General features: G+C 54.7%; 2 protein-coding genes across 6 annotated transcripts in view; both read left to right on the forward strand.

The window, feature by feature from the left end:
* GNAL (G protein subunit alpha L) overlaps nt 1-22,382 on the forward strand; it is a 69,028-nt gene that overhangs the window by 45,379 nt on the left and 1,267 nt on the right. For all 5 annotated transcript variants that reach the window (XM_072949280.1, XM_072949284.1, XM_072949283.1 and 2 more), the window contains 6 exons: nt 15,274-15,328; nt 16,619-16,692; nt 17,064-17,122; nt 17,427-17,547; nt 19,119-19,249; nt 20,519-20,586. In XM_072949280.1, coding sequence (XP_072805381.1) covers nt 15,274-15,328; nt 16,619-16,692; nt 17,064-17,122; nt 17,427-17,547; nt 19,119-19,249; nt 20,519-20,586 — 508 coding nt within the window. The remainder of the gene's footprint in view (nt 1-15,273; nt 15,329-16,618; nt 16,693-17,063; nt 17,123-17,426; nt 17,548-19,118; nt 19,250-20,518; nt 20,587-22,382) is intronic.
* Nucleotides 7,661-9,885, forward strand: CHMP1B (charged multivesicular body protein 1B). Its single transcript, XM_006213605.4, has one exon. The coding sequence runs from the start codon at nt 7,793-7,795 to the stop codon at nt 8,390-8,392; it is 600 nt and encodes a 199-aa protein (XP_006213667.1). The 5' UTR covers nt 7,661-7,792; the 3' UTR covers nt 8,393-9,885.

Raw genomic sequence — 22,382 nt, forward strand, 5'->3', positions numbered from 1 at the left:
TAGGCTGTGCAGGTTTTCTGTGAAACACCCGCTTTCCTGTTTCCTCTTGCCGTCTTGGATTCCATCTCACCACTGTGAGAGAGCAGCGGTCCCCAGAGAAATGTTCGTGGGGAGTTCTCCGTGTGTTTGCTCTACTGGCAGCAAAAGCCATAGTTAAGTCCACGTCGTACGTGACTCTTCAGGCAGCAAGAAATAAGCTATTTTACATTTGATGTCTGTAAACCCCAAACGGTCCCACTTGTGGAAGAGGGTCCGCACGCGTCAGACCTGGGCTTCATGACGCTGGGAGCCAGGTCTGCAGTGCTGGGGGCTGACACTGCGCCGCAGTGCTGACTGCAGGTGGGGGCCCTGGTGACCCCCGGCCCTTGCTCATTAGGGGGGCTCAAGCTCCGTTGCCTGTGACAGGCAAGGACCCGAGTAGAATGGGGTAGGGGTACCGGGCGTGTCCCCAGCACTGACAGGTGGGAGAGGTCAGTGGCTGAAGCGCCACCGGGGAACCTGGCTTTTCCTCCAAAGGCAGCCTGTGGTTGTGGGCTGGAAGAGGGAGTTGCCAGGGTCACTGTGGCTCTGCATGGAGGGTGAGTGGAGGTGGCAGGACCCATGGGTGCAGTGGCGGCCGTGGAGGTGAGCTGTGGGGACACAGGGACACGGGTGGTAGGTGGGGTGAGGGAGGTGGAGGAGAGGGGTCAAGGGTGACGAGGGGGTACGTCACGGTGCTGTCGAGTGAGGCCGGAACCCAGGAGACGGTGTTGATGGGAGGACAGAGGAAGAGACCAAGCTCTGGTGCGGAAAAGCCGAGTTGAGCTGACAAGGGTCGCTGAGGGGGGTCAAGCAGTTGGATGTGGGAGCCGGGAGCTCAGACACAGTGGCGAGACAGGTGTGGATGGTACCCGCCCAGTGATGGGATGGAGCCTTGAGATGTGTGAACACAGCAGGCGGGAGGAGAGGGCGCCGAGCCCGGACGCTCAGCCCCAGGAGGCGGTGTCAGGAGCAGTGTGTGGGGAGGGAGCCCTGCGGAGGGGGCAAGAGGCCCTCTGGGCCCAGGTGGTCTTGGGAGGACTCGACCTCCCCTCCTCCTCTCCACGGCCCAGGACTGGCCACAGCCCCTCAGCCCGCAGGCCCCGGGGAGCTGTGGCCGAGACGCGCCCCGACCTACCCCACACACCCCGATGACCACCGAGCGCCTCGGCGATCCTCCCCTAAAGACACCTTTTACTAAGAAGGGTCTAATTAACCAGAGCAGCGTTCGGGGGGCGGGTGTCGCTCTGGGGTGGAGCGCGTGCTTAGCAGACACAAGGTCCTGGGTTCCGTCCCCAGTGCCGCCATTAAAACAAATAGATAAACAAATAGAAACTGCCACTTTAAAAAAATTTTTAAAGATAAATTTTTTTTAAAAAAGGGATTTTTCAGAGCCGGAGTCTCCGAAGCCACTCTTGAGTCAGAGGCACCAGCCCTCCTGTTCCTGCCGCCAGGCGCTACCACCTCTCACCCCTGTCGCTGCCCAGCCGGCTGCTCCGTAATCCGCAGGCCAGACCCAGGGAAACGGGGCGGATGGGTTTGCTAACAGCCAGGCAGCCTGGTCCCCATCCAGCCTGAGCAGGGGCTGCGGGGAGGGCGTGGGCACCACCCGGTCCAGTGCCACCGCCGAGCTGGCTGGAGGAGCATGGGAACGGTCACTATTGTGAGCTTTATGTGTTGTGCTTTTGGTAAAAATGAGTGTCTCTGAGGCATCAAGCAAGCTGAGCACATGACCAGAGACTATTTCATACAGAGATCCCCCCACCCGTTCCCACTGTGAAAATTGAGAACAGCCCTAGCTGCGTTATCCCCCAAATGCACTTCCTCTAAGGCCTAATAATGCGTGATTCTGTAGTCATGGAAACAGCTATTTTGGGAGAAGGGAAGTCGGAGAAAATTGGATCTTTAGCGCAGGATGGTACAATCAGACTTGGCTTAATCTGACTTGAAACTGTAGCTCAGAGGGTGGGTTCTGCTGCTGCACACACGTGTCTCTGCGATCTTCACCGTCAGGATACCTCTGTTTACATAACGGGTATAGAAGACACTCCCTGACAGAGAGAACATGCCGGAAAAGAGAAGAGCAGGGCAAAGGCGAAGAGACTCCCAGAACGCCCCACAGCTGCCCTCCGCTGCCGGCAGAAGCGTGGGGGCCATGTCCTTCCTCTCACCCCGGTCTGAGTCTCACGGCTCCCCAGTCCTTGAACCTGCGCTGTCAGGACAGTCCACATAAACTGGGAGTTCAAGATTTGCAGCTACTAACTACTGTGTATAAAACAGACGAACAGCATGGTCCCACTGTACAGCACAGGGAACTGTATTCAGTGCCTTATAATAGCCAATGATGAAAAAGAATATGAAAAGGAATATATATATGTAGCTGAGTCACTATGCTGTCACCAGAAACTGGCACAGCATTGTAAATCAACTATACTTCCATTTTAAAAAAATAATAATAAATAAGTTAAAATTGAAAAGAAAAGTTTAACAAACATTATGTGAGCTTCAGATGTGTGCCAGGCACTGCCACATAGTAGATTTTGAAGATGACAGTGGCTCCAAGCTTATAAAAAGTGAATTTTCACAAGGCCACCCATTTTCTCAGATTCTGAAGTCACTCTCTTCAACTTTCCATTTCTGTCCAATTCGTCTCATGAACCCGGTTTGCAAGTGACAGGCAGGACAGCTTGGTTCTGCACAGAACTCCTCAAGGGTCAGGACACGTCAGGATAAATCACAGAAGAGGGAGGATGTTTGTAAATCATGTATCTGATAAGTCACTTGTATCCAGAGTATATAAAGAACTCTTACAAAGCAATAATAAAAAGATAAATAATCCAGTTTTCAGATGAGCAAAGGATCAGAAGAGACATTTCCCCAGTAAGATAAGAAAGTTACCAATAAGCCTGAAAAGATGTTCGGCATCGTCAGCTGTTAGGGAAACGCAAACCAAAACCCTGAAGAGGTACCACTTCACACCCACCAGGATGGCTAGACTCAAAAGGTCAGGTATAAACAGATGCTGGCGTGGGCAAGGTGAAACTGGAGCGCTCATACATTTCTGGTGGGAATGTGAAATGGTGCAGCCCCTTTGGAAAACAGCCTGGTGGTTCCTGGAAAAGTTAAACCTAGGATTGCCGTGTGACACGGCGGTCCCTCGGTGTGTACCCAAGAGAACTAACTGAAAACATAATCTACCCCCCGAAACTTCAAGACAATGCTGCGGAGGCCATCCAGCATGAGAACCGCACGATTTCAGATTTCGCAGAGTCTCACTTTCCTTTTTAAAATCAGCTTAAGAGAGTAAAGGGGAGAAAAGGAAAAACAAAAATGCTGATTCAAAATAGAATTCCCGTATGTTTTAATCTCGCTGAACAATCATCTTTATGGAAACTGGCAGGTAACGTTATAGCTGTTAGTTCCCTCGGACCCAGAGCTGCTCTCCTCCAGGAAGCGCCTGACACGGTGGCGTCTCGTCAGACAGCTGCTGATGAGTAGCTGAGTCTCATCAGGCCGTTCCAGGCGGGTGACTGTTCCACGGCTGGATGGTCACGGGGCATCAGTGTCCACCGCTGTGCCTGGAGCACAGCCCCGCACACAGCAGGTGTTCAAAAAGCCTCTGAAACCAACGGACTTTTAGGTCATGCGTGTTCTCTCCCTGCTCTGTCTGCTGTTTCCAGTCCGCCATCCTCATGTAAACGGATTAATCTCTCTACAAAGCTCAGATAAAGACGCAGTACGTGTTCACAGCAGCGTTATTCAAAACAGCCAGAAAGCGGAAACAACGCCAGCGTCCACTGTGTGACGTCTGGGAGACACAGCGTGTCTGTCCGCGCGGTGGGCGGACCCCCACGCAGCCTTCACAGAACGGAGCTCCGGGCCCTGGCCCTGGGTGGCCTCCCTTCCAGCAGGAGTCTTCACTCAAAGAAAACTGCCGCAGTAAACCGAACGGTACACAAGCTCTCCCCTCCTCCCAGTAAACGGCGAGGACATGTTCACACATCAGGACGTGTAATTAAAGCCTTTAAAACAGGATTCAGGGAGTAAGGAGGGTGCCCTTTGGTGATTTCACATCAAAGAAAGCTTTCAAAAAAGGGAGAAGGCACAGCCTGCCGTAGATGAGTACAGGCGCCAGTGGTGAGAGTTAAACCCCTTCCTCACGCCGGACTCCGCTGGTTACATAATAGTTAGACCCCATGATATCAACAGAGAGCTGCCTTCCAGATCCAGGCTTCGTTCTGTGCTTGTGTGCACGTACCTGAGATCCAAGTTCCGTCTGCTCCCTGACAGTTTCATTCCTAGGACAGCAGTTCAGCGCACGACAGGCCAGGGTTTCCTGCTCTGTCGTGTGTCGGTGTGACCCTCGAGTGTTGGGCGTTATTTCTGCGAAGACGGGATGAAAGATTCGTCGTACCAGCTCCCCAGGGCTAAGAAAGAAACCGCTCTGCCATGACTCTGCTAAGACGTATGCAGTGGCTAAATATATCTTCTAAGATTCCTCTGGGGCGGATAATCGAGGTGGAGCCGCTGCCCATGATGCACACTTTAACATTATTAGGTAAAAAGGAGAGCTGCTGTCACCGACACTCCCACCAGTCGTGTGTGAGCTTCTTCGTTGTTTCACGTCTTCGCCAAGACACACTATTTTGAGACTAGGTGCAAAGTAGCGAACTTTCAAAATGTCACCTGGACAGTCGGAAGGGACAGACACCTACTGAGCAGATCAACACAAATAAATACACAGATACAAACGTGGGAAGTGAGGGGAGCGCTGAAAGAGAAACTGGGGCAAAACATTTCAAAACCCCTAGAAAGCTGCCTATAAGAATTCAGTAATCTTGTAACACGCAATAAAGTAATTTTCTTGTCTGCTTTTTTTTGCCTTTACATTTAGCAAATGATTCTTTTCCAGTGAATTCAAGCCACAGGTCCTCCTTAAGTATCTCCAGTTTCACCTTTTGTGTTGATTTAAAGAAAGGTAGGAACGAATAGGCCATAGGTACCAAATTATAGCATATTTCTCTTCCACCATTTTATGATATAAATAACTAACTGGTTGGACTTGCAGCTTTCTAGAACCTTCTGCACTTTACTAAAAACGTTCTTACAGTCCTAAAAACAAAACCTTCCTACTTTGGCAATGGGACTGTATGCTCTTTTTCACATCATGAAGAGAGACCAGAGGTTCTTCTGTGCCACCAGACTGGTCATGGGACCAAAGTCTCCCTTGATAACCTTTCATGCTCCCAAAGCAGTCTCCCCTTTCCTAGAGACACGAAAAGGGAAGCATAATCCTGTTTGCGTGTTTTCATTGTTCCTAAAGGAGGTACTAGGCGCTGAAGCCAGCGCCTCCTGCCTGGTAAGCAGGCGCTGTGCCGCCGAGCCGCTGAGCTGTGCCCTCCCCCTGGAAGCAGGACACTCTGACCTGACCCTGAAGCGTGGCCCTCAGCGGAAGGCAGGGTGTGGGTGCAGGGAAAGGGCTGAGTCCTAAGAATCCAAAGGAAGAACTTGGCACGGAGGTGCTGCTGTTTAGTGAGTAGGAGGTCTAGGGGAGGACAGAGTAGTCGGGGGAGGAGGCCTTGCCCCCAGCTCTCCAGGGTCAGGGGGCCCACGGGTGCGCTGGGCTCAGAGAAAAGCCAGAGAGGACTGGTCTCCTGTCCCTGTTAACTGACTGGCCCCCGTTGTTCTATTACTGGTCCCGCCGCATCCATGGAGCCTGCTCCACACACTCAGCAGGTGTGGCCAATGGCTCAGTTCTGGTGCTTCAGTCTTCCTGCCTGTGAGCTGGAGCTGCTCATAGTATCTACCCCCTGGGGCTTGTGAGGACGTGATGGGTTCACGGGAAGCGCCCAGAACAAGCCAGCACGCCCACACTCATAAACGTAGTTGTCGCTGCCCTCACAGTCTGTCAGACCCTCTCACCGAATCAGACTTTGTCATGAAGCGAAACTGGAACAGGCCAGGGGCCCAAAAGAAAGGGTGGCTCAGGTGGCAGGTGAGCCGCACAGGGGCTGTAGGCCCTCTGAGCTCCACTTCAGATTTCTTCCCTCTCTTGGTTTTTTTATATTCTGTTTCTAGAAATGTCTCATGTGAAGAAACAGTTCTGCTTTAGGGTAAGAAAGTAATCTTGGCGAAGCATCTAACTAGGGTCCTGTCCTGGCCCCTCGGCCACAGGTCAGTGCAGCCAAGCTTCAGTGGATACACATGCCTGCTGCGTGTGGAGGGCTCGCTGGTTACACGGCGGGAAGGGAACAAGACTGTTCTCTGCTGCCACGTGACTCACATAACAGGTACCCGCGGGCGGTGCCAGGCGGCCTGCCCTGTGTGCCGTGCAGACGTGCGTGCAGGGGCAGTGTGGAGGAGGGAGTCCTGGGAGGCTTCACGGAGGAGGCAGCTTTTGAGCAGACGTAGGATTCAGTAGGCAGAGGTTCGCGAGGTAGAGCCCAAGCAGCAGGACAGTGTGCAGAGGGAGGACCATCCCGTCTCATCCACGGTGACCAAGTGACACAAACGATGCTTCCGTCTGGCTTGACTGGCACCAGGCGAGGGGCAGAAAAGGGAGGGTAGGAACCGTGTCTGCCAGATGCCTTTCTGCCCAGGTTTTAGAGGAAGAGAGTGATACAACCAGAACTGTGCTTTATGAAAACGCAGGTGACAACAGCACCATTGGCGAATTATCACAGGAGACCCAGAGGGACGGGGAAACTGCGTTAAAACTACAGCACACAAAATTACGCTCAGAATTCATGTTCAGCCCAGCTCACTGGGGCGGGCTGGGCCTTTATATGCCGTTACTGCGCTTCGGGAGGAATGTTTCTAGAAGGCGACGGCCCGCACGTGAGGGGTGCCCGGCGCAGTGGCAGTGGGCGCCGGCCGGTGCCTCCCAGCCTCTGCCTGCGTAACTCAGCCTGGCAGATCGGCCTGTCAGACTGAAATGGGAGTCAGGGTCCTTGGATAGTTACAAAACACCAAATAGAGCCCTATCGGCAAAAGATGTCTTTTCACTAAGGGTTCAGTGGAGGATTTTGGATGGCGGTTGCTGGCAAGTCACCCACAAGCCGAACCGCCGCGGTGTAAGTGTCTTTTCACCAGTCCGCCGTCTGGGAGGTACTTTCACCCTCTGCAGCCCAACTGTCCTCAGAGACCGCGAGGCCGGTCAGCGATCAGCCTTCGTTCTGCTTTGTTGTTAACGCAGTAAGGGCCTAGGTTCCCCGGAAAGCGGACGTCGGCAGTGCGGACGGAGAGGGCTGCGGTCCGCACAGCTGGGGGCGGACACTCAGGCCGCCAAGGTCTGACTTTGCGCATCTTTTATGAGCAGCGCCGGACCATCCTTCCGTGTCTAAGGAGGTGTGCGGACACGCCTCTTCGTGCGTTGACTCGTGTTTCAGCACCGTAACCACCGCGGGGAACTCGGCCAGGACAGCGCGCGTCCGGGTCAGCGCGGCAGCGTCCGCACGGCGGCGCGGAGGTCCGCGCGGGGCGGCCGGAGCCCCGCCCCCGGCGCTGTGCGTCCCGCGGGCCCCGCCCCGGGCGCTGTGCGTCCCGCGGGCCCCGACCCAGCGCCGGGCGTCCCGTGGAGCCCCGCCCCAGCTCCGCGTGTCACGTGGCCCCCGCCCCAGGCGCCGGGAGATGACGTCACCTCCCGCGCCTCGCCCAGGAGAAGCAGGAAGTGGGACCAAAACAAAGGAGCGGCGGCCAGAAGCGAACTCCCTGCTCCTTCCTGCGTCCGCGCCCACCTCGGCCCTGGCCGACGACCCCGAGGAGCCGTCCGACCATGTCCAACATGGAGAAACACCTGTTCAACCTGAAGTTCGCGGCCAAAGAACTGAGCAGGAGTGCCAAAAAATGCGACAAGGAGGAAAAGGCTGAGAAGGCCAAAATTAAGAAGGCCATTCAGAAGGGCAACATGGAAGTTGCGAGGATTCACGCCGAGAATGCGATTCGCCAGAAGAACCAGGCGGTGAATTTCCTGAGAATGAGCGCGCGGGTCGACGCGGTGGCCGCCAGGGTCCAGACGGCCGTGACGATGGGCAAGGTGACCAAGTCTATGGCCGGTGTGGTGAAGTCGATGGACGCGACGCTGAAGACCATGAATCTGGAGAAGATCTCCGCCCTGATGGACAAGTTCGAGCACCAGTTTGAGACGCTGGACGTGCAGACGCAGCAGATGGAAGACACGATGAGCAGCACGACGACGCTGACCACCCCCCAGAACCAGGTGGACATGCTGCTGCAGGAGATGGCCGACGAGGCCGGCCTCGACCTCAACATGGAGCTGCCGCAGGGCCAGACCGGCTCGGTGGGCACCAGCGTGGCCTCGGCCGAGCAGGACGAGCTGTCCCAGAGACTGGCCCGCCTGCGGGACCAGGTGTGACCGCAGGACCCGCGCTGAGGCCGCGGCGCATCGGAAGAGACACCCTACACCAGAAACTCCCAGCGTGCGGAATGCTGAACTGCCCTCTACTGAAGACTGTTCTACCCAGGCTCTCTCCACTCCTGACGGAAGTTCTGTATAGCTTGTGATGATCTGTATTTTTATAGCTGCCTTCTAACAGAACTAGTTAACTTGGTGTGTATGAATGTTTCTCCAAAATTTGGTCAAAACTCTAATTCCTGGGAATTCAGTTTTCTGCCCGAATTATAAAAATTGAAGGGGTGTGTGTGAGTGTGTGTGTGTGTGTGTGTATAATTGATAATATCTAGAGTTGACAGGTGGTGATTACTTAGATTGACTACAGGGCTGTCAACACCTCATCCGCGACCTTATTTAAGGACAGTGCTATTCTGCGCATCCTTTCTTTTTTGGCATCAAATCCAGAGTACAGTTGACTATTAATCTGTTCTCATAACTTACACTAAAATTACCCCAGGACTTTCTTGCATAATACTCTCTTACTGTCTGCGTTATATAAATTCTTCATGTGGTAGTTGTCATTTTAATAACGGGGGAAATGCCACGTAACATCCACTTATTATAAGAGGAAATTATTCATTTATGTTAAGATTTACAGAGTTTAACATGGGACTTTGTTTTCATAGGAACTTCTCTAATATGTTTCTAGTTATTTTCCTATTTAATACTTTAATTGGGCTTCTTATAAGGTACGCTGCTTAGCATGGCAGTCATGTTACTCGCTTTAATATTGCCAAAGAGCTGTTGATTGAGGAAGCCCTGAGACTGTGTGTGTGCATAGGTTTTGTTTTGATCTTAATCAAAAATAGAAATAAAATTAGAACTGCATTTTAGGGCCTAATTATTTGCATTTCTTATTTTGTCTTAAAGCAACACTTTTAAAACCTTTCCTTCATTGGAAGATTTCTCCATGAGAGAATTATTTCAGATAATTAAAAATATTCCTCTAAGTCCTTTGAGAGATTCGTCACCAAGTATTCACCATTATGACACGTTCTCCCATGTGAGTGCGCGTGTTTAAGGGGGAGAAAACAAAGAGGTTTGTGCAGATGCTGAACGAGCCTCATACTAAGTGTCGTTCTGACTGGATGCTGTTCCAGAGTTTTCCGTAAGGCACACCTGTCAGATGTCAGCCGCAAATCTTTCTAAAACTTGTCCTTTTTTGGTGTCTCCTGTGATTCACATGGTTGCACGGAGACAGCTGTGTGTGAATACAGCGTGAGCCCCACCCCCTCTTCAGACTGGAAAAAATAATTACAACCTAAAAATTAGCTTAGTGTTGATCGTTTGGTAAATTGAGGACCCTTTTATAGCGCAGATACTCCCAACAAAACTAATATATTTTGTGAGGTTAAACAAAGCTTGTATATGCTTGGACTTTCTGAAATATGTTCATTTCAAACTATATGAATGTACCTTTCTATGAAACATAAATATTTTCAAAAGCATACCAAGCCCACGAGTTATTTCCTCACTTCTGCAGTTGTTGAAATGTTGAAATGGAAGCCACAGAACTTTGTCAAATAGGTCATTTTACATTGCATGTTACTGCACATGAGTGCACATCCTGTTTAAAAAGCTATTGAAGGAAGAAGAATTCAGAGGTAGATTTGGTTCAGAAATCGTGGTGGATTCCCAGACTCACCCTTAGCAAAGGAATGTCTGTCTGGGTAGCACGGTATTTACATGCATATTTTAGACGCCCAAGTTGTTATTTCCTTGCTGTAATAGTTTGTTTCTTCACAAGAACAGGATTCTTCCTCACATTGATACTTCCAGGCTAAGGAGAGAATTTACTGAGGGTCCAAAGAGATGGTTCATCTTCCATGCAACCACTGGTGCAGTGTTTACTCTTACCTTCTCTTTTTATTTTTCTGCCTTCAAATGCGGTTTCCAGATGGATTTAGAGTGTACTTTTAGTCTGTGCCGTGGACTGTTGAGTCTGTCTCAGGCCACATGGTGAGTGCACTACTGGAGAGCTTTCTTACTGAAGCTGCTGCTCCTGAAGGAGTGTCGTTGCGCGTTCACCTCTCAGGTGGGGGCCCCCTGCGGTCTTTGATTTGGAGAGGCGCCACCTGGACTGAGCCCCATCCTGACAACCTTATTAACTGAACGTGGCCTCAGGTCAGCCATGCTCACCTTGTTAGCAGAGGGGAGGCACTGCGTGTCCCAGATCTCGTCTGCAGTGAGCGTGACACCCTCATGGAGGTGTTTCTGTGGCCAAAACCCAGCGCTCAGGGCCTTGAGGGGTTTGGCAAAAAAATGAGAGCCCTCGGACGTCAACCAAACAGGCTCCTGTCTTGTCTTTCTTTCTCTTTCAATCAGCTGATTGGAATGAGCAGAATTGCTGCCTGGTTTTCCTGGGTTCCTTTCCCTACAACTAGGTGGTACATTACATCTGGAGCAGGATCAGGGTGTCGGAGTCACGATTCCTGGGCCTGGTCGGGGGGCCCAGCTCAGCGGGCTCCAGGCTGGGTCTCCAGCATGGATGCCCACCTGCCCTGGGCACCCTCCCTCCAGCCGTGAGTTCACTGAGGGCGCGGTGGGCACCGAGCAGAGCCCAGTGTGCCCTTGGGAGCCTGAGTCCTTTTCCTGTTCAGCGTTCCTCCAAATCCACGTCTGCACCCGCTTTTCCCATCTGTAAGCCTCCCTCCCAAAGAGTCTTTACCCAGAACTGCCAAATACAGCACAAGATTTAGACTAAAGTCTATCAGATGCTGGCTCTCTGGGCTTCCTTCCAGAAATAAAAGATGTGCTTCTGTGATAAACGGCCCTCGGTGGAGTTAGGCGAGGCCTAGGCAAACAGGAAAATGCAGAGGTGTGTGCAGGTGTGGAAGAGTCGAGACGAACACTTAGTTGGGTGCTCCTTGTACACCGCGTGTTAGACCTCGACCTATAAAGGGGGTAGATCACAGCAGAGGGCGTGGATGGTGCTAATCCAGCCGTGAGCCAGTAACTGCACAGGGGGATTATAGCCTCCCTGGTGGTTAGAACTGGCTTGTTTGCCTTCTCTTATTTTTTATTATATTTATACATCTGCACTGAGCTCACCACCAAAAATGTACTTTCTGTCCGTCACCATGTAGTTAGTTGACTCCCTTCACCCATTTCCCTCCCCCTCCCCCTCTGGTAACCACGACTCTGTTCTCTGTATCTATGTGTTTGGTTTGTTCATTTATTTTATTTTTGTTTGTGTTTTGTGTTCCACACGTGAATGAAATCATATGATATTTGTCTTTCTCCATCTGATTTATTTTACTTGGCATAATACCCTCAAGGTCATCCATGTCACAAATGGCAAGGTTTCCTCCTTTTCATGACTAAATATTATTCCACTGTGTACGTATGTCTTGGCTCCTGTAAACAATGCTGCAGTGAACAGAGGTGCAGGTATCTTTTCAAATGAGTGTTTTCATTTCCTTTGGGTTTCTTCCCCAGAGTGGCATTGCTGGGTCATACGTAGCTCTGTTTTTAGTTTGAGGAACCTCCATACTTTTTCACAGGGGCTGCACTAATTTACAGTCCCACCAGCAGTGCACGGGGTCTCCCTTTTCTCCACATCCTCGCCCACATTGATATTTGTGTTCTCTTTAGTGATAGCAGTCTGATGGCTGTGAGGGGACATCTCACTGCGGTTCTGTTTGCACTTCGCTGATGAGTAGCAGGGTTGAACCTCTTTCCACGTACCTGTTGGCCATCTGTATGTTTTCTCTGGAAAAGTGTCTATTCGGCTCTCCTGCCCATTTTTAAATCAGTTGTTTGTTCTTTTATTGTTGGGTTGCATGAGTTCTTCATGTATTTTGGATACTAGCCCCTGATCAGATACATGGTTTCCAAATGTCTTCTCCCGTTCAGCAGGCTGCTCCTTTGGCTGGCGGTCTCCTTTGCTGTGTGGAAGCTTTCTAGTTTGATGTAGTCCCATTTGTTTATTTCTAATTTTGTTTCTGTTGCCTGAGGAGACACCTCTGGAAAGACATTGTCCAAGAAAGACCAGTGTCCAAGAGTGCACTGCCTGTGCTTTCTAGGAGCTGTGTGGGTTCAGGTCTCACAATCAGGTCTTGCATCCGTTCCGAGTGGACTTTTGAGCGTGGTCTGCTTTGGTTCTCCTGCATGTGGCTGTCTAGCTTCCCCAGAGCCTTGTCCAGTGTATGTTCTTTGCTCCTTTGTCATCAGTTAATTGTCCATATATGTGCGGGTTTATTCTGGGCTTTCAATTCTGTTCCATAGAATTGGCTTCTTAGAACAGGGAGAGAGGGTTCAATCTGGGGCTTCCAAGAAAAAAAAAGTAGAAATTACACGAAGGCCTGAAAAGCCGAAAACTCCATGGGGATCTGACTGGAATTGAGGATTTGGCATCAAAAAGAATGAGGAAGAGATGGGACAGATTGCCAAGGGCTTGGAGACCGGATTCAGGGTGGACTGTACCCTGAGGGGAGGAGCAGGACGTGAGTCATCGGGTGTCCCGTCCAGGTGACCGAGAGGGCAGCCTCGGGCGGGGAGGAGGTGGCATAGTGCTTCCCCAAGCAGGCTTGTCCCCCAGGGCTGCGAGGTGGGGACTCAGGTGTACAGCGCGGTGCCGGGGGTCTGCGGAGGCCGGTCCTGGTCTGAGGACACTTCTGGCGCCGCCTGGACCTCGGCCCCGCTGCGCGTGGGGACGGCCTGGCGCTCTGTCACTCTTGGTAACACTTCCCCCTGTATCTTTATATCAAGGAAGTGTCATGCAGTAAATCCCAAGACCACGCTGAGTTTTTTACCTGCTTTGACAGAGCTCTAGCTTACGGCATTTTTCACAAAAGAAATCATTTAAAGTGCATCCTAATGAAATTTCGCTGGTGCTTTAAAGGCGTTAAACAGAGTAGTGTCATCTTCCCGCAGTCACGGCCCCGCCCCAGCCGCAGGGGCCCTGACTGCAGTGGGGGAGCAGACGTGCGAAATGCTCCTAGTCCGTCTCAAGCAAGGCGGGTGAGGATGAAAACACTCCTGCAAATGCTAACCTCCCCAGCTGTGGCGGGGACGGTGAACAAAGCCGAAGTGCATTGCGTTCAGCTGCTTTTCTTCTGGTGCCCGGTGGGGACGAGCCCCCCCGCTGTAAGTTGTGCGGCCCTGCCTCAGCTCTGCGGTGGGACGCAGCGCCCTGGCTGGGGCAGGGGGCGGGAGGCGGTCTTGCTGAGTCTGTGCCCCCGCTGCCCCTGCTCTGAGCATTTCAGGCTGCGGTGCCGGCCGGGGAGGGGATCGTGTGCCGGTGGGAGGTGGCCCCAGCATCTGTGGTGTGGAAGCTCACAGGCACCGGGCTAGGAGCAAGGACCAACAGCGCGTCACTTCAGACACCTGTGGTGGACAGCACAGCATCTGGGTGGGGAAGCGGGCCGTGTCCCTCTGGCCTGTGTCACGTTCACTGTCCCCAGGCCAGACCCCACCCTGTCCACAGGGACACCCCCTCCAGGTGGGCACAGGTCACCTGGAGCCTCCTCGTCCTAACGTGCATCCCCTCCTGAAGCCCCTGCCACCCCCCGGGAAGTGGTCCTCTGCTCACAGCCCCGGGCCTCTGTGTCGTGGTGGGCGTGCCTCTCAGCCGCCTGCTCACGCTGCTCTCAGCTGCGGGAGGAGGAGGGCGTGGACAGCGTTCATCCCACAGCTACGTGGGGGCCGGCTGCACCAGGTGCCGGGAACCTGGGCCAACAAGGCAGACCTGCCCTGGGGGCCTCGTGTTTGGAGGAAGAGACAGATATTGACAAAAAAAAAATCAGTAAACAACCAATAATAAGAATAGGAGAATTTTATGTGAGCCAAACTGAGGACTAGCCCAGAAGCCCACTTCCCAGATCACTGTGAGGAACTGCTCCAGAGAAACAGGGTTTCAGCACAGTTTTATGTCTGGTCAGAACAGAGAACATTAAACAAGTCGGGGTTACATTTCTTCAAGGTTAATAAAAAAGAAAAAAACAGAACAGACCAGCAGCGTGTCCTCGGCACCCGGGGAGGGGGGGTCTCATCATCAAAGGAGGACCAGCACTGGCGTCCTGGGAAGGGCGGCATTTAATCTGGATTTTTAACGTGGACCTTCTTCACTTCTGGCCAGTGTGCTCTTTTCTGTAGTAACTAAAGCAGATGTACAATGTATGTCTGATAGGCCACAGACAGGCTGTTCTAGTTAGCATCAAATTCAAGTTAACTCGTGTCTGAGCCAAAATGACTTCCCTGCACCGCAATATGTGAACACTTCCTTAATCACAGGTAAGAAACAGATAAACAACTGCGTGTGAAGCTCATCAGGCCGTGGGAAGCGCTGGGCAAGAGAAAGAGAGCAGGCTTGACAGGAGGAGGGGGCCTTTGAGACAAGGTGGACGCGGCCTCTCTGCAGGCGGAGAGCGAGCGTCGGCGGGGCCGGGCTTCTACAGACCCGTGTCCTTCCCTCCCTCCCTGTGTCGGTGACACACCAGGCCGCGGGGACCAGCCACATACTCACAGCCTCCGCCAGGCCCGTGCAGCCGGCTCGGCTCACACTCAGCTCTGCGTCCTCCTGGGACGGTCTTGCACTGAAGGACCATCTCCCACCTCCCATGTTGTGCCTCATTCCCACATGGCCTCCTTGTGGAGCAGCCCCACGAGGAGGCCCGTCCCTCCCAGTGCCTGCGTGGCGTCACCCCGGCCCTGCGCAGTGGGAGAGGGAGGAGGGCAGACTGAGGTCCGGCCCCTCATCAGGACGCTGACCTGCCAGGGAGACGCACGCCCAGGACACAAGGCGGGAACTCCAGGGGCCTGTGCTGCCCCTCCTCTGTACCTGCCCCACAGCCCGGGAGGACATCTCGGGCACCTGCGAGCAGCTCTGGCTTTCTTTTCAGCTTCCTGGAGAGAATTGACAGCGTCAGCCTGGTGGACTACACGCCCACCGACCAGGTAGGAGGCCAGGCCCTGGCACGCCCGGCGCTCATCTGACAGCTTCCCTGGGGGGAGGCCCTCCATGCCACCACTCCTTGCAGATTGTCTGTGCGGGGCCTGCGTGAGCGCGTGGTGTGGTCACCGCACCCCGGGTCTTGCCCCCCAGCCTGTTGCCCTCAGACTTCCAGACTGCCGGCATCGAGATGATTGTATCTGTGCAGGGGGAAGCCGCCCTCCCCTTCCTCCTGGAGCCATCCACAGAGAGACTAGCCCTGGTTCCCAGCTCAGAAACTGTTCAGTCCAGGGTCACAGACCCCAAACACACTGTGGGCCACGTCCCACTTGGGGTGAGGTGGAGAAAAACGCCCACGGCACGTGTGTCAGCAGCAGAGGGGGACCTCCTGTGTCCCCGCAACCTCTGACCCCCAGGTGTCTACAGGGACTTGGAGAAGCCCACCTGGCTCAGCTCGGAAGCCCCCAGACGCCCCTCGAGCTAGTGAACCCCAAAGAGGTTAGGGTCTCTGCTCAAACTGACCCTCCAACACTCCTGGTGTCCCTGTCCCCTGGGGGGCCTGGCGGGGCCCCTCCTGGAGGCTCTCTGCCCCCAGGGGTCCGAGTTCCTCGCCGTCCCCTGAGTCCATCCCTCTGGGAGGTGGTCCCGGGAGCTCAGAAGCACCCAGCTGATGGAGCTGTCGGGACTTCCCAATCTTGAGCTGGTCGTGCTGGTCCGTCAGAACACTTCGGGCTGAGAGGTGGCCCCTCCCCACTGCTGGAAGCATTGTGGAGGCGGAGGGAGGTTAACATCCCGCTGGGTTAGGTGACACGTGACAAGCGTGCAGAGTGGTCAGCTTCGTGAAGCTACGGCTCTCCCGCCTCGGGAGCACCTCGGCCTTTCCCTCGGGAGCAGGCACAGGCAGAGCAGAGGGGGCCCATCCACAGGCAGCCAGTATCCCGCTCAGGAAGCTCATGGTCCCTGACTGCAGAGGGTCGCTTCTGTGGCTTCTCACCCAAGAGTGTGACCCCGAGTGGGCGGCGTCCGGGCGCAGCGGCAGCTGGTGGTCGGGACGTGCTGCAGTGGGAAGCGGTCCTGAGCGGCTCGGAGAAACCCCCACAGAGGATGGCGGCGCGGCCGCTGGTCTCCGGGGCCACGTGGTCCGCGTGTCTTCCTCTGGGGACTGAGACGGCCCGTCTGAGTTTTTACTTACTGTGTCTCTTGCGCGGAAGGGGGTGTGACTTGAACTCCCGATGACCCATGGCCCCCGGCCTGCCCCTCTGGATCGGGGTATTTGCTTTTCTTCTTGCCCCCAGGACCTTCTCAGGTGCAGAGTTCTGACGTCAGGGATTTTTGAGACTCGATTCCAAGTGGACAAAGTCAACTTTCAGTAAGTGTGTGGTAGAGGAGCCTCTGCGGGGACGTGGGCAGGGCCCTTCTTGCGGGGCCCCAGGCGTGGGGTCAGGGGACCGGCCTGGGCACCAAGGAAGCCGGGACAGACATCACTGCCACGCCCAGACCGCGTGACCATCCTGAAGTCCCAGCAGGATGTGGGCGGGAGGCGTCTTGAGCTGGAGAAGGCCAGGCAGCGGGGGCCTCTGGGCCAGTGGGAGGAGAGGGGTGCCCACGGGCTGCTGACTTCAGGGCAAGGGTCAGGCCTGGGGAAGTTTCAGGGTATGGGCCCCAGTCTGTGAGGTCCCTTGGGGAGCGAAGAAGGCAGCCCCTCCCTCCCCGGGTAACTGACCCCCATGTCCCCCGCAGCATGTTTGATGTCGGAGGCCAGAGGGACGAGAGAAGAAAATGGATTCAGTGCTTCAACGGTGATTTCCACGCTCCATCTCTAGAAATGGGGATGCACACACTCCGTCCTGCCACTGTGCTTACGTAGCTTTCAGTCCGCTCCCCTGTGAGACGTCCTGAGCATGAGCCCCCAGATACGTGAGCCGAGCACCCGGAGCTCGCGCTCACCTTTGCTAGTCTGGGAGGCCCAGGGGCCCCCGCCTTCTTGAAACCCTCTTTTTCTCGTGGTCCCCGAGGGGCAAGGTCCCTGGACACGTGTGCACGGGGCGGGCTCTCTCCCGGATCCACTCTAACCGCCCTGCCTCCCTCCCCCCTCCCCCCCAGATGTCACCGCCATCATCTACGTGGCGGCCTGCAGCAGCTACAACATGGTCATCCGTGAGGACAACAACACTAACCGCCTGCGTGAGTCCCTGGACCTCTTCGAAAGCATCTGGAACAACAGGTGACGAAACCATGAGGCCTGGGTCCCTCCAGGTCTGACGTGCACACCACACCACTCACTTTCACTTCCGTCCTCCAGACGCCTTCCTTCCTGGCGGTAACGTCTACAGTCTGTCTCATGTGCAGATTCACCGAGGGTGGGGCTGTTCTCTGATGTAGCTCTGATCCTGCTTTGTCAAGAGAATCCAAATCTCAGTTTGGGGAGCCTGAGGTCACACAGGGTTCAAAGTTAGTTTTGTTTGGTTTTTAAAATTTAGGAAGTGCCCCTCGAAGCTTCCGTGAATAACTAGATGGTCCTGAGACCCTTCACAGTCTAGGGTCACTGTGTGTGAAGGTGGCAGCAGCGATGGCGCCTGTTAGTTACTGTCCGTCAGACACACACACAGTGCCTCCCTGTGCAGGTGGAGGTCAGAGTTCTCTCTGAAGTGTCACCAAGGAGCACAGGAAACCGCAGCTCTTCTTGCAGGGGGTTTGGATTATCAGAAACGTATTTCTCTACCAAACGTTCGGGAGCTGTTCTCAGCTCTACAGCACCAAGACCGTTAATGGTAAAGAAAATGTGTCAAGAAATACGAGGAACTCAGGGAAAAGCTCTGGAGTCATTAGAAGTGCATGCATTTATGTGTATAACACATACATCCTTGCATGGATGTCCACACACCCACATACGCACACATACATGTATGCAGTCACACGGGGAAAATGGCCACCATGTTGGTAAATGAGAAAGCAAATTTAAAAACACCATGATCTTAGTTTTGTAAATATATGTGAGGACAGAAAAAAGACCTGTAAGTAAAAACATAAAAATTCAAATAGCAGTATCTCTGGGTATGATTACATTTGACTTTTTTCTGTGTATTTTCTACAACTAAGATTCATTTTCACAAGGAGTATTTTATAACTAGAAGAAACAGGCCGTTTTCACTGGGGAGGAAGTGGATGGTGTTTCTAGTTCGTAGTAAGTTCCCCGACCACGTGTCAGCCTAACTCCGAAGTGACAGGTTCCCCTGACCACTGGCTCCTTTGACGTAATGGGCTAGAATGTGCTGGTTTGCACAGGCGACCTTGTCTCACGCTGGTTCTCAGCGTCTGTGTTTCCCCTTAAAGGGGACATGCCCAGACCCTCCCTCGGCTTGTCTTCCGAGGTGACAGTCCCTGACCTGGACCCTGAACCCCCGCTCAGTCCCGAGGGCCCCCCCACCTGCTCGGAGGCAGCGGAGGGAGAACTCAGCGACCCCAGCACTCGGGCTGTCAGATGCTGCGTCGCCTGTTGTTAGAGCTTGAAGTCCTCCTGCTTGTCTGACCTTTGATTAGTAAATTACCCCACAGAAATCCGGGTGCCTTTACTCATTACGTGAACCTTGGCTTTGGTGCCAGGAAAGGTGCCTCCCAGTGGAGTTGACGTTCCTCCTGCCAGCGGAGTGGGGCCCGCGGTGCTGGTGCAGCACGTGACTCCACACCCTGGACTTCGTCAGCGGGGCGGCCGCGCTGTTGTGCTCGCGGGTGACGCCTGCACTGGAGGTGCCTTCTCATCCCGCGGACCCACGTGTGTTTCCTCCCCCTTCCCAGGTGGTTACGGACCATCTCCATCATCTTGTTCTTGAACAAGCAGGACATGCTGGCGGAGAAAGTCTTGGCAGGGAAATCAAAAATCGAAGATTATTTTCCAGAGTATGCAAATTACACTGTTCCTGAAGACGGTAAGATTCCAAAACAAGCACCTGGCGATCCAAGAGTAGAATCGCTCTCAATAGCCCCATAACTGCCATTCCAACAGTTCTGGTGAATCGAGGAAATTCAGTTTAGATCTGTTCTCTCAACTCCTGCCTCACCCTAAGGTCCTCGGGTATTGAAATGCCCTGGACAGTCCACCTGTAGAAATGTCAGTGTGCCTTCATCCACACTGAGCAGGAGGAGGGGCAACTCGGTGTGAACTGGGGTTTGTGGGGGAAGCTCTGCCTCGTGGGGCCCTGGGCAGGTCTGTGCTGAACTGGCCCTGGGTCAGTCTCCACGTGGACCTGCCCGCTGGCCCTCCGAGGGAGGGGACGCCGCTTGTCCAAGCCACTCAGGCAGGGCCCGCGAGGACCAGGCAGCAGCCGACCTCTGTCCTCAGCTGCCCGCTGCCGGCCACCGTGTGGAGGCCTCTGTCTCCAGCGATGACTTTGGCCACAGCACGATGCCTTCATCAGGTGACCAGCCATCCCGGGAGACTATGGGGCCTGGCACATGGGACTCCCACAAGCTGGGAAGGTCCCGTCCGGCAGGCCCGGCGGAGCTGTGAACCCATTTCCAGTGGCTGCTCTTGGGTTTTGAGTTCACCGGGGCCACCAGAGTGTGCTAACGGCAAAGTAACCCCACTCCTCGAGGTTAATCGCAGACTAGACAAGTGGGAGGAAAGGGGCCTTCCCAGAAACTGCAGGTAAGAAGTGAAGAGGCCTGTCATGGTCTTGGCCCTGACCTAGGCCAGCCTCAGGGCACGTCCCAGGCCCAGGTGGCTGCCCCTCGGTTACTGGACCACCGCCCGCCCCGCAGGCCCGGGCTGCCCTCACTTTTCCTGGGAACCAGCCCCTACCCCCTCGCCCTGTCCAGTCCACTCTCTCCCTGGGAAGGTGTGAGGACAGGGGGCAGTCAGAGTGGGCACCGCAGTGATGGCAGTGGGGCTGCAGGTGCCCGAGTCCGCAGTGGGCGTGAAAGGGGCCCCCAGGGACCAGGCCAGCGGGACAAGCTGCGAGGGCCAGGGGACGGCTTCCCGGTCGCTGAGCTGCTTTCACTGTACTTAACTGGAAGTTGTCCCCCCACTGCCAAAACAAAGTTTCATCAGAGCCACAGACAGTGGCTAAAATCAGTGAGGGAGAAGAGCTGAAAGGCCCGTTCCCGCCGTCAGCCTTGCCCCCGCCTGCTCCCGGCCGTCCCATCGAGCTGCATCGGCTTCTCCTCACTTACACGAAACTCCCTTTGGTCTTCTACAGCGACACCAGATGCAGGAGAAGATCCCAAAGTCACAAGAGCTAAATTCTTCATCCGGGACCTGTTCCTGGTAAGCGGTTTCCATATCTCCGTCTCCCTGCCACCTTAGGGTGCCCTGCTCTCTGCGGCTGGCAGATTACTTAACCTTTCCTGACTTCATTTAATCTCCCCCAAGATGAGAGTTGACAGAGGGTGTCGTTCCTTCATCTCACAGCCAAGCACACCGAGGCTCAGATTCTGACCTCAGGTCACACAGCTTCGCAGCAAGGACAGGCAGCCAGGGCTTGCAATTTCCTAAAAGGAAAGAGCCCTTCAGCGGAGTCTGAACCACCAGCACCCACGACAGGGCGTGACTTCCTGAGTCCAATATGCGGAGGCTCTGGGTTAACGTGGAAACTGACCGGCAGACATCCCCCTTTTTGAAAAAAGCGTTTTATTGTGAGATAATTTCACACTTATATAAACAGTGAAAGAACTGCACAAGTAATTCCCACATACTCTTCACCCAGACGGCCAGTTGGTAAAATCTTGCCGTGTCTGCCGCGTCTACGTACATACTGTTTTCCTCTGGAATAACGTACGGTGTGCCGCTGGCTGTGAGCATCCTTGGCTTGAACCTAGCGGACGCCCAGACACACTGACAGGCTGGCCCACGGAGACCCCAACAGCACTTGGCGCGTGTCCGCGTGTGCGTCAGGAGAGGTGGGGTCTCAGCCCGGACTGCCCGCCTTTCCGGGGCATCAGACCCTCACCTGACTCCTGGGAGCCCCCTCTCTACCCTCTGCCCACCACGCCCGAGGGCTGACTCTCGAATCTCGTGCTGAGAAGGTATCGACAGTGAGACGTCGCATCCCTCAAGTCCCCCAGGGAGGTTAGGGGAGCCCCAGGGCAGCTCAATCCAGCGTCCCCCGTGGCCCGACAGCCAGCACCTCTGCTGCGCTGACCGAGACTGTCCCCATCAGGGCGCCCTTATGAGGATCATACAGTGTGAAACCCACAACACGCCTCTAATGAGAACTAGAAGTTAGTGTGGAAATCGGGCATTTAAGGACTAGAAACTGAGCTGGGCGTTCCCTGATGTGAATGCCCCCACCACCCCGTGCAGGCCAGGGCGAGCCTTCTGGTCCCTGACAGTGGACAGTGCCTGCCTTGTACCCAGTTTGCGTGGCGGGGAAGTCAGGGCCCCGGGGGTGTCGACGTAGCTTTTTTATTGTGGAGTTTGCCTGGGGCAGGGGGGCGTCCGGGGCGGCAGGGCTTGGAGCCCGCAACCCGGCCTGACGAGGCAGCGGGGCAGAGTGCAGAGTCGGTCATTTACCGTGTTTAGTCTGGACAGGAGCATTGCCGGTGGAACACAGGCCCGAGAGGAGGCAGGAGAAGGTTGTAGGTGGAGTCCAGCCCGGGGCCAGAGCCCTCTTAACGCTGATGGTCAGCGAGGGGCCGTCTTCCTAGTGCTGTCCAGCCCCCTCACGCTCCCTGACCCTGAACCCTGAACCCTGCCGCCAGGGGCAGGGAGGCAGCCAGGCGAGCTGGCTGAGGCAGGACCTGCCCGGGGCCCTGAGAGGCTCGGGTCGGTCCATTTGAGGGCCGATCAGCATGTTAGGAGAGTTGAGGCTGTTTGAAGTTTGCCTTCGCAGGGACCCCACCCCTGAGATCTGTGTGACTGCAGACGGGCAGCCCGGCCAGGCTCTTTCCTCCAAGCCTCTTGCGGAACCCTGGGGGTGCAGGGGTCCTGGTGGGGCTGTTTCCACAGATGCTTTGCAGGGAAAGGAGTAGGGGTCAGAGGGGCACCCGTGGAAAGAGCCCCACGGGACTCTGCAGGCGTCAGACCCAGGTGTCGCAGGGCTGGTCCTCCTAAGGCGTGAGGAC

This window comes from Vicugna pacos, chromosome 24 (genome assembly GCF_048564905.1).
Source record: "Vicugna pacos chromosome 24, VicPac4, whole genome shotgun sequence".
Lineage (NCBI taxonomy): Eukaryota > Metazoa > Chordata > Mammalia > Artiodactyla > Camelidae > Vicugna > Vicugna pacos.